Below are 14,405 nucleotides of genomic sequence, written 5' to 3'. Positions count from 1 at the left end.
AAACCTCTTGATTAAGGCTTACATATGGGATCTGTCAAGGTTCTGAAAATTCTGGTAATGTTTAGGTGTGTGTCATGTAACATTTGAAGAACAAGTCATGTTCTTCATCAGCCCTGTGGTAATCCATACAGGAATAAGGTAACTGAGACTGAAAGACCTAGCTTTGTTGTGAATTGTTATTCATTTATGGACACTTTTCATTAAGGCTGTCTCGAAAGTCCTTAACCTATTCTCTATATCATACTCAAAACAGACTTGAATTCAGAAGAAGGATTCTCTTAATCTCTAATTTTATATGTAGCTGTAGATATATGATAGGTATTTCTAAATTTGACAAAAATCCATCTACGCAACTGTAGAAGATAGTTGTGCTATACCTTGGTGTTCTGCTCTCTGGTTCAGCATATTCAGTGCTTCCTTTGCCTTTGTACTTTTTGCCCAGGACAATGCACATGTCACAACTGCCAAAGTGTAATTATCTGAAATGCCTTCTTCTAATTTATCTTCTAGAAAGTTTGTAGCACTCTTGATGACATAAGCATGCTGGAAATGAAGATTATTTTGAAGAATGTACAGCAAATAACATATGTATTGAAATATTTTAATTTAAAAGAAAAATCTGTGCAGAAACAGAAACATTACTATCTACCAAACAACAACCAAGAAATACTAAAGACCTCTTTCAGAGTCACAGGCATGAACCTGAAAGGCAAGTCGTTTGATCTAGCACTGTTTTTTATGAACATGAGTAATCTCAATGAAATCAATTGGCATGACTTAACATCTCTAAGGAGACCTCCCGCCATAAATTTCTTTGCAAGTTCTTGGATTAAAGCCATGACAATATTCTTGTGAAAAGCAACTACCTTTAGATTTTGCAAAGGCACATAAAACTGAAGGGCCTAAGAGCACAACTTTGTATTATCTAAGGTAGATAAGGAAGTTTAACAAAGTCAGGTTAAATTTTGTCTGTGTTCAGGTGTCCCCTTATTTCCTTAAACTACCAAGTGTTTGCCAGCTATTATGATAATTTACAAAGTGTTCCAGTAACTATGAATTTTATTTATGAATTCCAGTACCTGTTTATCTGGGAACCCGAGGAGGGATGACATGACGTAAGCTGTGAGAGTGACTGGATTATTGGTGCCTCCTTGAAGATCACTATGTAATACTTTGCCAGGCTCACGAAATTCTCCATTTAATTTCTGATGACGGACAATCCATTTAGCTGTATCCACAAGTACATCTTGGTCAATGTCTATGAATGGACGAGCTTGAAGGAAACATCTTAATACAAAGGCTGATAACCTTGGGGAAAAGGTTAATCAAATATGACAAAATTAGGAATGTATTACGGCTTCTTCTGTTTAAGATGATGTGAGAATACTGTGAGGCATAAGGTGTTCTACACACACCTTCCAAGCACAGAGGAAAACACATGCCTCACCCAGACAAGCAAGTAGACTAAGCTTAATCCACCAAAAAAGAAGCTATGTCCTTGTTGCTAAATATCACCTTTTTTGCAGCTGTTATGTTGCAAAAATAAAGGGTATAGACCCCAAGTCTGCCAGCACATGTGTATCTTTTTCAAATGTTGCTTTCCTGCCTTCTGCTGCTGGGGTTAAGTGGCCAAAATCATAGTTTACAAAGTAATGCAGTTATGAGTGTGATATTAATTATGACAATTATCCATGTCATTATATAATTAAAATAACCTTTGTTATTTTATTATTAATAATCCCAAATTCAGCTTTGACTCCCTTTTTTGCTAACCGTGCATTCATGCAACCTGTCAACACACTATTTAAGTACCAGAGTTGCCAGTAAAGACAAATTATCTTCATTTTCCAATTCATCAATAATGAGTATATGGCAAATCTTGCTGATGTCAATGAAAGATGCTCACTGACTCCAGGAGTGACTCAGTCAGTGGCACAATAACTGAGATGGTTCTATTTAAATTCAGCAGCATATACTGAATTACATAAGTATATTTAAACAAAGTGAACGCAGGTTACCTGAAAAATGTGCTGGAATTTGTCTCTGTTATCTGTCTAACTTCCACTACTATGCTTACTATGCTCCTCAGAGTGAAATTCAGCACTGAATAGACTTTTTCAGCTGTATTTACGGTCTCAAAAAAAGGAGGTGTGAGAGAGGTAAGCAGGACAAATTCTTATCACCAGTAACTGTTCACTCCCCAGGAAATGCCCCAGTCAGTCTTCAGCCTCCTGTATGGAGAGAACTGAAAATCTGTTTGAAGCAATGATGAGCACATAGCCCTAAATGGTTTAAGTCAACTGCAAGAATAAGTCATTTAATTATTATTCTTCATTCCTTTGTGGAAAGCAACAGACAAATTTTCAGCCCAAGATATTCCCTTGGTTAAAATAATTCATCACTCATCTTTTACAAAATTAAAAAGCCTTGCCCTAATAATGGCTTTGACAGCATGTTATCCAGCAGAATGACCTTAGAGTTGGCCTAAACACCTAATGAAAACCAGGCAGAAGGCTAATACAGCTGGAAATTTTTACCAGCTTCACAAAAATTTTTTAGTTGCAGGGAAAATATCTAAAATACTCAAATTCCACGGTGAATCTGGCAGAAATACTTACCATGTGCTCCCAGAGGGATCTTCATTTCCAAAGGCACTAAAAGAGCCATCATCCCTCTGGAAAAGCAGCTCTCTCTGGTAGCCTGAAGTGGAAAAGCAGAAACAGGTATTGAACATTTTCCTCTAACGCAGGTTCCACCACAAACTTTCTGCCGATGTGAAGCGAGACACTTTCTAAGGCTGAGAAGGGCAGAACTTGAGCTCATATTTCATAAAAAAATTCTCAAATATGTGGGAAGACATAAAACTGCACAGAAGATGACGAGGAAGCAGGCAGCAGTAATATGAAGAATCCATCTACAAAAGCAGAACCAGAAGCTCCTGCTCCCACCCCAGCATGCCAGCGGTGTGCGAACTCGCTCCCACAGAACTCGGTTGTTTCAGGAGTGCAACAGCAAGCACAGGGCAGAACAGCAGCCACAGTCCAGTGCTTTGGCACTTTGGGGAGCTGCAGTTATGCACCTATAGAAATGCTCTGTCTTTTCAGCAGACGGAAGGACACCAAAAATGAAGTATTTTCCAACTGGAGAGGCACAGGTACAGCAAAGCTACAAACGGTGCTGAAAAGCAGTTTCAGTGACTTTTTTTTTTTTTTTTTCCCCAAATCAAAAGGACTAGATATCAGAAAAAAAGCATGCTGGAAGAGGCTGCTTTGAAACAAATGAAAAACTCTAAAAGACCTGAAGATCTTGAAATCCTATGAAGGATCCATTTAAAATCTATCTGAAGACTTTTCAGTATCCAGAACAAGAGCAGCTTACTCCTGACCGCTGAACATCTAAAATAAAAGGGCTGTAAGGGCTCAGTAGTTGCCCATGACCACCAGCAGCATCCTTACTCAATAGCTGACTTCGGTGCAGAACCAACGTTCATTAATGTTAGAAATGAAGAGCCTCATACAATATGCTACTCACTGTGGTTTCTGATACCTGAAGCCTTCCTTCCCATACATTTTTCTTGCCATTTGTGATTCCAGAACAATAAAAATATCTATTTATAGGATTTCACAAGACACCTTTTCTTCTTTCCCCTACCTTGTCTTTTCCTTGGCTTTACTATTTTGGCTATTATAATTAAGTATATTCATTAGTCTAATGCCTGAGAGATACAGACGCAATACTGAACCAGCCAGGCAGCAGAAAAACACTTGGGCAACTATTATGTCCCACACAAATGAAAGAATTCACAAATACACTCAAGAAGGTCCACCCAACTACAGCTGTTCCCCTGAAAAATGTTCCTTGCTTTCACCAATAAAGGATTAATCACTTGCTTGCATATCATCCTGAATATAGCTACATAGTAAGTGAACCACAGCCTTGATTACTGAGGAACAAATGGCCTGGTCCTCCTATCTAAGTTACAGTGTAAGATGAAATTCTAGTCAGGGTCTCCCTATAACAGAAGAGATACTGATACAAAGACCTGAATCTGAACTGCTACATTATCTCAGTGCAACTTCCCATATGTAGTCTTATCCCCGCAGCAACAGGTTTAGTTTTTATCTCTTCAGAAGAGTTTGAAATTGCAATTTCCACTTAAACATAGAAGGGTTTTAATGTATTTAGCACAACAACAGTGGTTAATTACATGGTTAAAACTCGTGAAATCTTTCCCATACGGACAAATCTGTCATCTCAGTTAACAAACTTGAGAAGTCAAGCACTCTCGAGTAGGAGGAAAAAAGAAGGAATAAACGGTATTTCTCATCAAGGAAAGCAAAAGTGACTGTCAAAGTTTAGGTCTCAAAATACCGTGCTATGAGGAACACAAATAAATGTATATGTACAAATAGATTAAATAGATTGCTTCCTCTTCCAAAGTGTCTGACTACAAGACCTGAGAAGTGAAGTCTTCTGCTTCTTTGCAGAATAGCAAATAAGCAGCAATAAGCATTATAGTCACCACTCCACTGGTAGAGCAAACCCAGAAAACCAAAACCAAGAGCCTGCTTAACAAACAGCCATCCTTACACAGGGATAAATTTATCTCAGAATTTGTTATATTGGGAGGGATAAGAAAGATGATCAGAACCAGAGGGAGGATGGAGCGATCACTCAGCTATTTCCTATAGTCTGTGTGCTTTCCTCTTGACACCAACCCTGTTGTAGTCACGCAAAAGTCTCCAAACACGAGCGTATCTAACCCAGGGAAGCCTGCAGAAATGCTGGAACAGGAGACCTGGGCACTGTGAACCACCACGTTCGTTCCAACAGACACTCAATCAGACATGAAAAACAATACTTCAAATGTCAACACATTCAAGTGGAAAGGCAAGGAAAAGAAGGATCTTATTATGAAGATGTACCCAAGTACTCCCAGAGGACTGGCTGGAGCCCACAAGGTATAGGCTGAGTGAGCCTGAAAGAGGAGCGTATCGGGATGGGAAAGACTTCAGAAATACGGGAAAGACTAGAGGGTCTCAGGTTTCAAACAGCTTGGAAAAACTGCTCAAACTCATTGCTTCCTTTGGGTCTAGCACCAAAGTTTTCTGATCAACCAGGACTTTTTTTCATTTCTAAAGCACTGATTTAAAGATGGGATCTGTCACTCCCACCAACAAAGGAATTTTTTTAAAGGCAACTTTTCTTTTGTTTTGCCTTTGTTCCATATAAATAAAACTGCCAAAAGAAAGATCATACAGCAGTCTCTGCTGGCTACATAAATCCCTTCTCACAGTCTGTTTTAAACTAAACTTCCCGACACTCCTTTTAAAAATGAAACTTACAAAAGTTACATCTCAAACTAAAGACAAATTTCAACTTACATTTAAAAAAAAAGCCAGTGCAACAGCAGAAATCAATTGTTAAAATAAAGCAAAAAATGTTTTTCAGATTGTGGGGTTTTTTTATCTTAAAGTTACAAATATTTCAGCATACTTGTTATTTTGGCTACTACAGTGTCAAAAACACATACCTAAATTCAAAACCCCAGAAACAAGTTAAGTAACACAATGCTTTGTATACAGTGACATTTAATCCTATAATTTTCACTTGCTTTGAAATAACTTCGATAAATCTGTTACTGGGAAACTCCAGAAAATTATGGCAGCACAATTCAGCCTTCAAAGAGTGGTAGACTGCTTACAAACTTCAGAGTAGCTGTTTACATAATTCATCTCTTCCCCTGCCCTTATTTTTTAGTAAAACATGTAGCAGGAAGGGTTTAAAAAACACATAAGTGCTTTTGACAGAAAATTGGGATCTTGATGAAAGGAAAATTTATTTTGAGCTCTGCCTTTTCCAAGGGAAATGTCAACAACTTTAAAAAATATCAAACAGCAAAAAAGAAAAATAAAATCAGAGACTTACAAAGAGTAAAGAATATTTTAAAATGTCATCACAGTGCCTTAGAAGGGGGTGTAGCTCACACCACTTCACTCCTCTCTGTGACCCAGGCTCTCAGCATGCAGGCTGACACATGGCCAGTGTGCTACATCACAGTTAGACACCGTCTGACCCAAAAGGCACAGAGAAGCATAGTGCAACTATGTTCTCCACCCCTTGTGATGCCCTGGAGTATTTCCTGATTAAAATATACAACAATTTCCAAGTAAAATTTTCCGGCTTTTGATTTCCAGCACAGAGTTCACTTCTGACCAAGCCTAAAACCTGGGTGGGCAAAAGCCAGCCACTAGAGCAAGTGCCACTCCTCAAGCTCTACAAGGATATTGCAGGATGGGGATGCTGTCACTGAAGACAGATACAGATGTGCGATGAATATGGTTCACTCTGCCCACTAACTAATTTTCAACCTCTGTGTCTCAAGCAGAGGTCAGAAATGTTTGCTCACACATGGTTTTATCAAAAGAGAATTAACAACCACCTAGGAAATCCATACAAATTATGTTCTAAAGTTAATCTTTCATCTGAAAAGGAAAAAAAAAATAAAAAGGTACCTACATAAAAACTTGTTTTTTTCTGCGCAAACTTGCCCTTGTAAACAAAATAATTTCCTCTTTAATTTTGTCAGCTTAGAAGAAAGAGGAAAAGAAAGAGAAGATGGGCTTTTCTTCCAGTTCTCATGATACCAACAGAGCAGTACTTCAAATATCAAATGCAGAGTCACAGATATCTTTTTTTCTAGCAACAGTTCTTAAAAACCTAACATCTTTATTTTAAGCATACAGACCTTTTCTCATAAATGATAGAGCTTTTGATTTAATGTCCTCTCTCAGCTGTCTGGTTTTAGTCAGGTATTGCAAAACATAAACGTTTGGAGCAAAATTGATCATATTCTGTTCACCACAGCCATAAGGCATCTTAATCAATGACGACAAACCATTGATAGAAGGCCCAAGTAAATCACCTGAAAGATAAAATGTGATGAAAATAAATTAAAGCTTATTGCAAATAAATGCATACCTCACACATGAAGGGTGGTATAATCTAAACTGGGAGAAAATATGATACACTAGGAACATTTGTACTAAACACCATTAGCCAGGCAGAAAAGACACTTCATCTTCTGACCAACTTCCTGCCCACTGACTCATCTCCCCACAGACCTTTCCAACTACAGAGTAATTTCAAACAGCCACCAATTTAAAAAGAAATTATATATATATATCTGCAAAATATATTTAATCAAGAAAAATGTTCCAGTAATGTTATAATACATATTTGTAATTCCCTGAATTTCTTCTTTCACTCACAGTTATCAAAGCCTAGGCTTCACAAGAAACAACAATCAGTCAGGTTTTAGGTTTTATTATGCAGACAAGCAGAATTAAAAAAGGTCACTAAAAAACTTTGCAGGACCTTCCTTATTAAAATCTGACTCCCTCTCTAACTCTGAAAATGCAGTCAGAACAATAATATTGTAAATTAAATAAAGGAATAACACCATTCACCATAATGTATTAATATGCTTAATCTAATGCATAATGGTAAATTATTTTGAATTAATGATTGCTATTAATATAGCAATTAAATACAAATTAAGGCTGTTAAAAACCTATATATCCACAGCCTTACAAGGCAAAATCTTGTAATGGTCCTTCAGCAGGGGCTCTGAGAGAAGCTCTGGCAAACCCTACCATGGTATCTCAGGTTACTACACACCAACTTCTCTGTGCTACTTGACAGAACTTACTACTTCTAGTGACTGCTGGCAACTGCTCTATTCTTTAAAAACCAGATATGCCTGCAGTGCAGAAGATGCCAGCAGCTCAGTTACGGACACATATATCTTAGATACTGAGTTCAACAAAAGCCCAGCAGGCAAGAAAATATTTTACAAAAGTTATAAATATATAGCTGACCAGTAAATAATAGAGAAGGAAACAGAATAAAATAATCCTTACCAACAGCAGTGACCTGCACTCTCTCACTGCCACTTACAACATCAGGAGGAAAAGTGAAATCCAAGGTTTTTGACACTTCTTGTGGTTTATTCCCAGTCAAATCTAAAAGGACTGTCTGAGAATAGGTCTGTTCCAATCCTTCAGCCTATCAAAATAAAGACAGAATTATTGTAATCTCGAATAGTTTGTTGCTTTTAGGACAGGAGTTGTGTGTTTACTGTAGAGTGATCTAAAACACTGTCAGGTATTTTGCGCTGCTTGCTAACACATCAAGAACCTGAGCTACTGGCCCATCCAAATTGACACAAAAATGTTTTCCTTATGAAGACCTACCTGTACTATTTGCTTGTCAAGACCACGTGTCAGTTACAGTAATAGACTCATAAAGTCAGTGAGAGCATCTCTGAGGGTGGTAAAATCCTGACACAGGTTGCTCAGAAGGGTGGTAGATGCCCCATCCCTGGAAACTTTCAAGGCCAGGCTAGACAGGGCTCTGAGCAACCTGATCTGGTTGAAGGTGTCCCTGCTCATTGCAGGGTGGTTGGACTGGATGAGCTTTGAAGGTCCCTTCCAACCCAAACTATTCTATGATTCCAGTGAGCTCCATACCAAGCAAAGAGCTCCATCAGCAAGCACATGCCAAGACTGGAGGTGGTGCCAAACAGCAGAATAGGAGCCAACACACATGAATTCAAATAAAGAGATTTCCTTTTAAACATAAAAAATACTTTTCTATAATTGTGAGTGTGTTCAAACACTGGAAAAGCTGCCCAGAGAGGTTGCAGAGGCCCTGTCCTTGAGGACAATAAAAACCTGACTGCACATGGTTTTGAGCATCCTGCTGTAGTTAGTCCTGCCCTGAGCAGGAAGGTTGCGTTACTCCCTTCCAACCTCAGCCATTCTCTGATTCTATGATCTTATGCATTTATTTTAGGATGAGATGTACAGAAGTCTACCACCTTCCACTGAAATGGAGCCTAACATGAATCAGATTTAAATGCCAAAAATTAGGCAAGTCTTATCAGTTTCTGGTTTATCAAAAAGTCTAGGGGCCAAACTTCCACCACTACTAAAATACAGAAATGTTAATATAAAACAGGCTATGAATTAAAGGCAGGATATAGCAAAATTGATTGCACTTATCCATAACACAGTTAGTTGGTCCACTCTCCACAGATTATTAAGCTAGCTGTAGCACCAGGGGTTCCCTGATATACAAATTGGTTGCCTCCTCTTTTCAGAAGCATTTGACTCACTACCTGTTGCAGAACAAATCTATGTGTTCACTCCTGGAAGGGGATCTAAAGAATTTTAAAGGAGAAATTATTTTAAAATAAGTGTTTTCTACGTAAAGCCACCTGACGCAGAACAAACTTTACAGGGCAATAGGCAGACAAGTAAATTGGTTTGCATTTTTGCTGTACTCTGTCGTCTATTTTAGGGACTGATTTATTTCAGGAACAAGACAAGCTACAGGGTGTTTACCTTTACTAAAACTTTCTGGATGACAGCATCAGAAGCAGCAGGTGATATTGCAGTCACTTTGATGGGAATCTCTCCCAGCTGTTTCGGCTTGATTGGGAATTGAACAGTTTTCCCATCTTCACTTGGTACAGATACAGACTGTTGATTTTCTGTAGCATTTATTTCATTGGATGTTAGAATCATTTCAAAAGCGTCATTCATATCCAGAATCACAGTAACCTGTAATACAGTAACATTTGCAATACAAAGTGTTAATTTTGAAAAGCTGCTTTCGTAAGATGCCATCTTTTTTGTGTATGGAGAAATAGCTTTCTGGCCTGTCCACCGAAGAAACTATCGAAGTTCTCACAAAAGAAAGACAGTAAGGAAATCCTGCAGTGTCTAGTAACATTCAAGTACAAAGAGACTGTTATTTTACCTCAGCTTCTTCTTTCAAATAATTAAAGATATTCACTTCCAAAATGAACTGCTCTCCTCTGACGACTGAGTATGGAAGGTTCAGGAAAATGAAGAAAGGTTGAAAAGCTTCTAGCTGCAAAACAAAATCAGCAGTGAACCCCTAAAATTAGATACTATGAATAGCAAGAAAATTACTATATAGCTTGTCTTCTGATCACTTTTAAATTCAGATGATAGACTATATTTACCTGTACTCTACAGTTAACAAAATGTATTACTGCAGGGCCGAAGCAGAAGCCAAAGATGCTTCTGGTCACTAGCACCTTTGTGGGAACTCAGCAGCACCATTTAGACGAGGGGGGCTGACAGCTTTGATATGGCAAGTTCCAACGTAGGTACCTGCCGTGGGACAAAGAGTCTATCATCTAGCAAATTTGGAAGCTGTGATCTGTCCTGAGATCCCATTAAGGCAACTGCAAAATGTTTTGAGTGCACAAGTAACAGATGATTAAGAATCTGTCAGTTCTCCTGTCACCACGTCAACACAGAAACGCATGTTGGAATACAAAATAACTAACTCTCCCAATTTCTGTAATTCACTAACACCTTAGAATGATGTGTTATTTGGCAAGATTGATCTTGGCATAAGCACTTCAGTTACATTTCTAAAAATACATCTTTTCTTAATTAAAACTTCAGAAATTTACCAGCAAACAGTTACTTTATTTGTGAAGAGAGGTTGTTGGATAAAGTCTTGGCTCTAAGAAGTCAGTGGTAATTTCTCATCAAGCTGAATGGGATCAAAATTTCACTGTTTATGAACATCTGTACAATAAGAATGCTGAAGCATTATGTCCTTCATTATTGAAATACCATCTAAAAATTGTTTTAGTTTGGTTTTCATTTAAAAAAAAAAAATATTCCAAGTGTTTTGAGTTTCAGATCCAAAACCCCCTAAGCTTTATTTCTAGCTAGTAAATATGTTTTCTTTTCAAAACTTTGAAAAGTTGTTTGCTAAAGCTTTCACTGTCAAAATCTTCTTTAGATATTAGACATTAGAGAAGTTCTAATACAGAGTATTTTGTTAGGTCTAAGTTAAGGTTTTCCCTATATACCTATTTCCTTTTTCTTTTTTGTTTTGCTTTTCTCTAAAACTGTTGCAATACTCAAGTTTTGCACTTGGGAATATTCTGGTATATTACAATAAAATACAATAGGGTAAAAATATTGACAGTCTGTGTAGTAGAAGTCAAATAAAAACAAGATGCAAAGCAGTGAATGGCATTAAGCATGCAGATGCCACTTATTTATTTCCCCATGACAGTTTTCGTGCATTTCTTTTATTTGCCTCTGTATGGTACTGATTAACATGTTTCAGCCATATGGATCTCAAAGTGCAATCTAAACGTCCCAACAAGGGTGAAGTACTGAACAGTGCATGTGAGTGATTATAGTTAAATAACAATCTCAACATCTGTTCTACTTATAGCTTTCTCAAATTTGAGAATGAGAGGCCAAGTATATATTTTCATACAGTTTGAATCAGAAAACTATTCCTCTTTCTGTCTCATCCCTGCCAAGCCAAATGAAATAAATGAGAATCATGATTCCAGTCTCAAAGAAGCCTTTGCCATATAATCCAGATCAGGCTCCAAATTCTGTGGTGGAGTTATGATCAGGATGTTCAAAGCACATTTTGACACCGTATACCACAGCATTCTCCTGGAGAGGCTGGCAGCTCATGGCCTGGATGGGTGTACTCTGTGATGGATAAAGAACTGGCTGGATGGCCAGGCTCAAAGAGTTGTGGGGAACAGAGCCAAATCCAGTTGGCAGCCGGTCATGAGTGGTGTTCCCCAAGGCTCAGTATTGAGGCCAGTTCTGTTTAATCTCTTTATCAATGATCTGGATGAGTGCACCCTTAGTAAGTCTGCAGATGACACCAAATTGGGTAGGAGGTAGAGGGTGCTAGAGAGTAGGATGGTCATACAGAAGGATTTGGACCAGCTGGATCATTAGACAGAGGCCAATGTATGAGTTTTAACAAGGACAAGTGCCAGGTCCTGCACTTGGGTCATAACAACCCCAGGCAGTGCTACAGGCTCGGGGAAGAGTGGCTGGAAAGCTGCCTGGCAGAGAGGGAACTGGGGGTGTTGACTGACAGCCAGCTGAATATGAGCCAGCAATGTGCCCATGTGGCCAAAAAGGCCAAGAGAATCCTGGTTTATATCAGGAACAGTGTGGCCAGCAGGACTAGAGAAGTGATTGTGCCACTGTACTCAGCACTGGTGGGGCCGGACCTTGAATACTGTGTCCTGTTTTAGGCCCCTCATCATAAGAAGGACATTGAAGTACTAAAGAGAGTGCAGAGAAGGGCGATGAAGCTGGTGAGGGTCCTGGAGTACAAATCTTATAAGGAGCAGTCAAGGGAGCTGGGGCTGTTCAGCCTGGAGAAAAGGAGGCTGAGGGGAGACCTTATCGCTGTCTACAACTACCTGAAAGGAGGTTGAAGCATGGAGCGTGTTGGTCTCTTCTCCCAAGTACCAAGTGATAAGACAAGAGGAAATGGCCTCAAGTTGCCCCAGGGGAGGTTTAGATTGGATATTAGGAAAAAATTCTTCACGGAAAGGGTTATCCAGCACTGGAAGAGGCTGCCCAGGGAAGTGGTGGAGTCACCATCCCTAGAAGTGTTTAAAAGGTGTTTAGACGAGGTTCTTAGGGACATGGTTTAGTGCTAGAGTTAGGTTATGGTTGGACTCAGAGATCCTGAGAGTCTCTTCCAACCAAAATGATTCCATGATTCTATATCTGGTATAGCAGCCAACTATGAAATCTGGACCTAGATCTCTGTTTGGATCCCACAAGTTACCTCTCCCCAAGAATGTAAGGGCATGAGAATTTAAATGGGTAAATGGCTGTCTTCAAGCTATGCTTACACTAGTCCTGGCATCAAGTTGGAAATCTATGACCCAGCACTGCACAGGCTTAACCCTTCTAACCTTAGGCACTTAAGTGGAGTTGTCTCAGGAACACAGTTTCTCTAGAATCTTCACATAATGAACTGAAGGCGATAACTACCTTCAGAGGATTATTCAATATATAAAATACTAGATAAATGAGACTTCAAAAAGTAACTCCTATATTCAACAGGCTAAGTAACTCTCTCTAGGTAGCTCTTTCCATTAATATAGAGTGAATCTAGGACAACTATACTTATACATTAGGAATCTTGGGTTAGAGACCTAACCTGAGGAGTACTGAATTTACCTTAAATTGCTAAACTCCTTGAATGCTTAGAAGTACAAAAAGAGCTTCAGGAGACAGGAACTTGGTACGAAGCAGCATGTCATCCCACCACTGGCTCTCAGTGTCCACTCTGCTACTCAAAATAAGTCACCCAAAAAGCACCTAAGTTTAGTCCAAGACTGGTTTTAACAGATAAATGAAAGCGAGACCAAAACTTAATCTTTAAGCAATTCTCCTGTCCTCCCCCCGTGACGTCAGTGGAGCAGCGCAGTGGCATGATCTTTCACAACAGGCTTCTCCCATCCTGGGCACCTCTTCCCAGCGAGTCTGTGCAAACCTCCCTGCATGCACTAGAAACTCAAGGAAAGACCTCTTGGCAGAGCTAAGAAAACAGGGAAACACACCATCCCCAGGCAATCATTCCCCCTTTCTACACAGGAAGATTATGCAGCCGACACATCCTGAAAGTGCTCTAACAAAACAACTGCTCCAACAGAAATAATTACCCAAGTATCTGTGTAATGTCTGAGATACTTATACGAGCAGGAAGGGGAGGCAAATATGGTATCACACATGACTCAAGTGATGATGTTTTCTTTACAGTTTGAATACACCACACCTTTGAATCACTTTACTGATATAAGAAGACAGATGCGGTTAGAACTAAAATACAGCTTCCAGTAATAACCTACAGTGTTACCAGCATTTAAAGGAGAACTGTCTAGTGCTGTGGTACCTCCACTGGAACAGTCGTCACGCCAAGCCCATGGTTTTCAGACATCACAAAAGCAGTGGCTACCCAAGATGTGATGGTATCAGGTACAATGACTTCCATTGTGGTGTCTGTGTCAGATCTGTTGGCAGAAGGGGAGAGCAGACTTTCAAAAGCATCCATTTACAGACATGAGTAAGTGGACACGATTGCTTAAAATTGCAATAAAAATTAAATTCAAACTCTTGGCAAGAAAAACTGCTGTTTATCTGTTTTTCTTTTACTAATCACTGAGAAATATTTGTGATGGGATCAAAATGATTTTAAAAAATATTTTAAATCACATGAATTGAATCACATTACATGTAATCAACTTTTACAGATCCTTTAAAACAATCCCAAATGACATTTGTTTCCCGAACTCCTCAGCTGTGAAAGAACAGAAGATTAGTGCTTCACGTCACAGGTCAGATTTCATCATCATTTGGCAGTTTGAACTCCTGATTGAATTAAGTGCAGATAGGAACAGATTTCCCTTTCTGGTCTAATCACCATCTTCTCATGTGCTGTAGAGAAAAACACCCTATCTCTCTCTATCTGTTATCTCCCCATCTGTAAAAGGACGAGAGCCTCTTTTGTCT

General features: G+C 39.0%; 1 protein-coding gene across 1 annotated transcript in view; it reads right to left on the bottom strand.

The window, feature by feature from the left end:
• Positions 1-14,405, bottom strand: part of CD109 (CD109 molecule) — a 79,077-nt gene that overhangs the window by 21,969 nt on the left and 42,703 nt on the right. The window contains exons 19-26 of the mRNA XM_065056313.1: positions 13,789-13,906; positions 9,826-9,939; positions 9,408-9,626; positions 7,923-8,067; positions 6,749-6,925; positions 2,619-2,700; positions 1,080-1,308; positions 378-543 (exon numbers count right to left, since the gene is read on the bottom strand). Of these exons, the coding sequence (XP_064912385.1) occupies positions 378-543; positions 1,080-1,308; positions 2,619-2,700; positions 6,749-6,925; positions 7,923-8,067; positions 9,408-9,626; positions 9,826-9,939; positions 13,789-13,906 (1,250 nt within the window). The remainder of the gene's footprint in view (positions 1-377; positions 544-1,079; positions 1,309-2,618; positions 2,701-6,748; positions 6,926-7,922; positions 8,068-9,407; positions 9,627-9,825; positions 9,940-13,788; positions 13,907-14,405) is intronic.

Source organism: Columba livia, chromosome 3 (assembly GCF_036013475.1).
Source record: "Columba livia isolate bColLiv1 breed racing homer chromosome 3, bColLiv1.pat.W.v2, whole genome shotgun sequence".
Classification (NCBI taxonomy): domain Eukaryota; kingdom Metazoa; phylum Chordata; class Aves; order Columbiformes; family Columbidae; genus Columba; species Columba livia.
The sequence above is the reverse complement of the archived record's forward strand: the minus strand, read 5'-3'. Positions and strand labels throughout refer to the sequence as shown.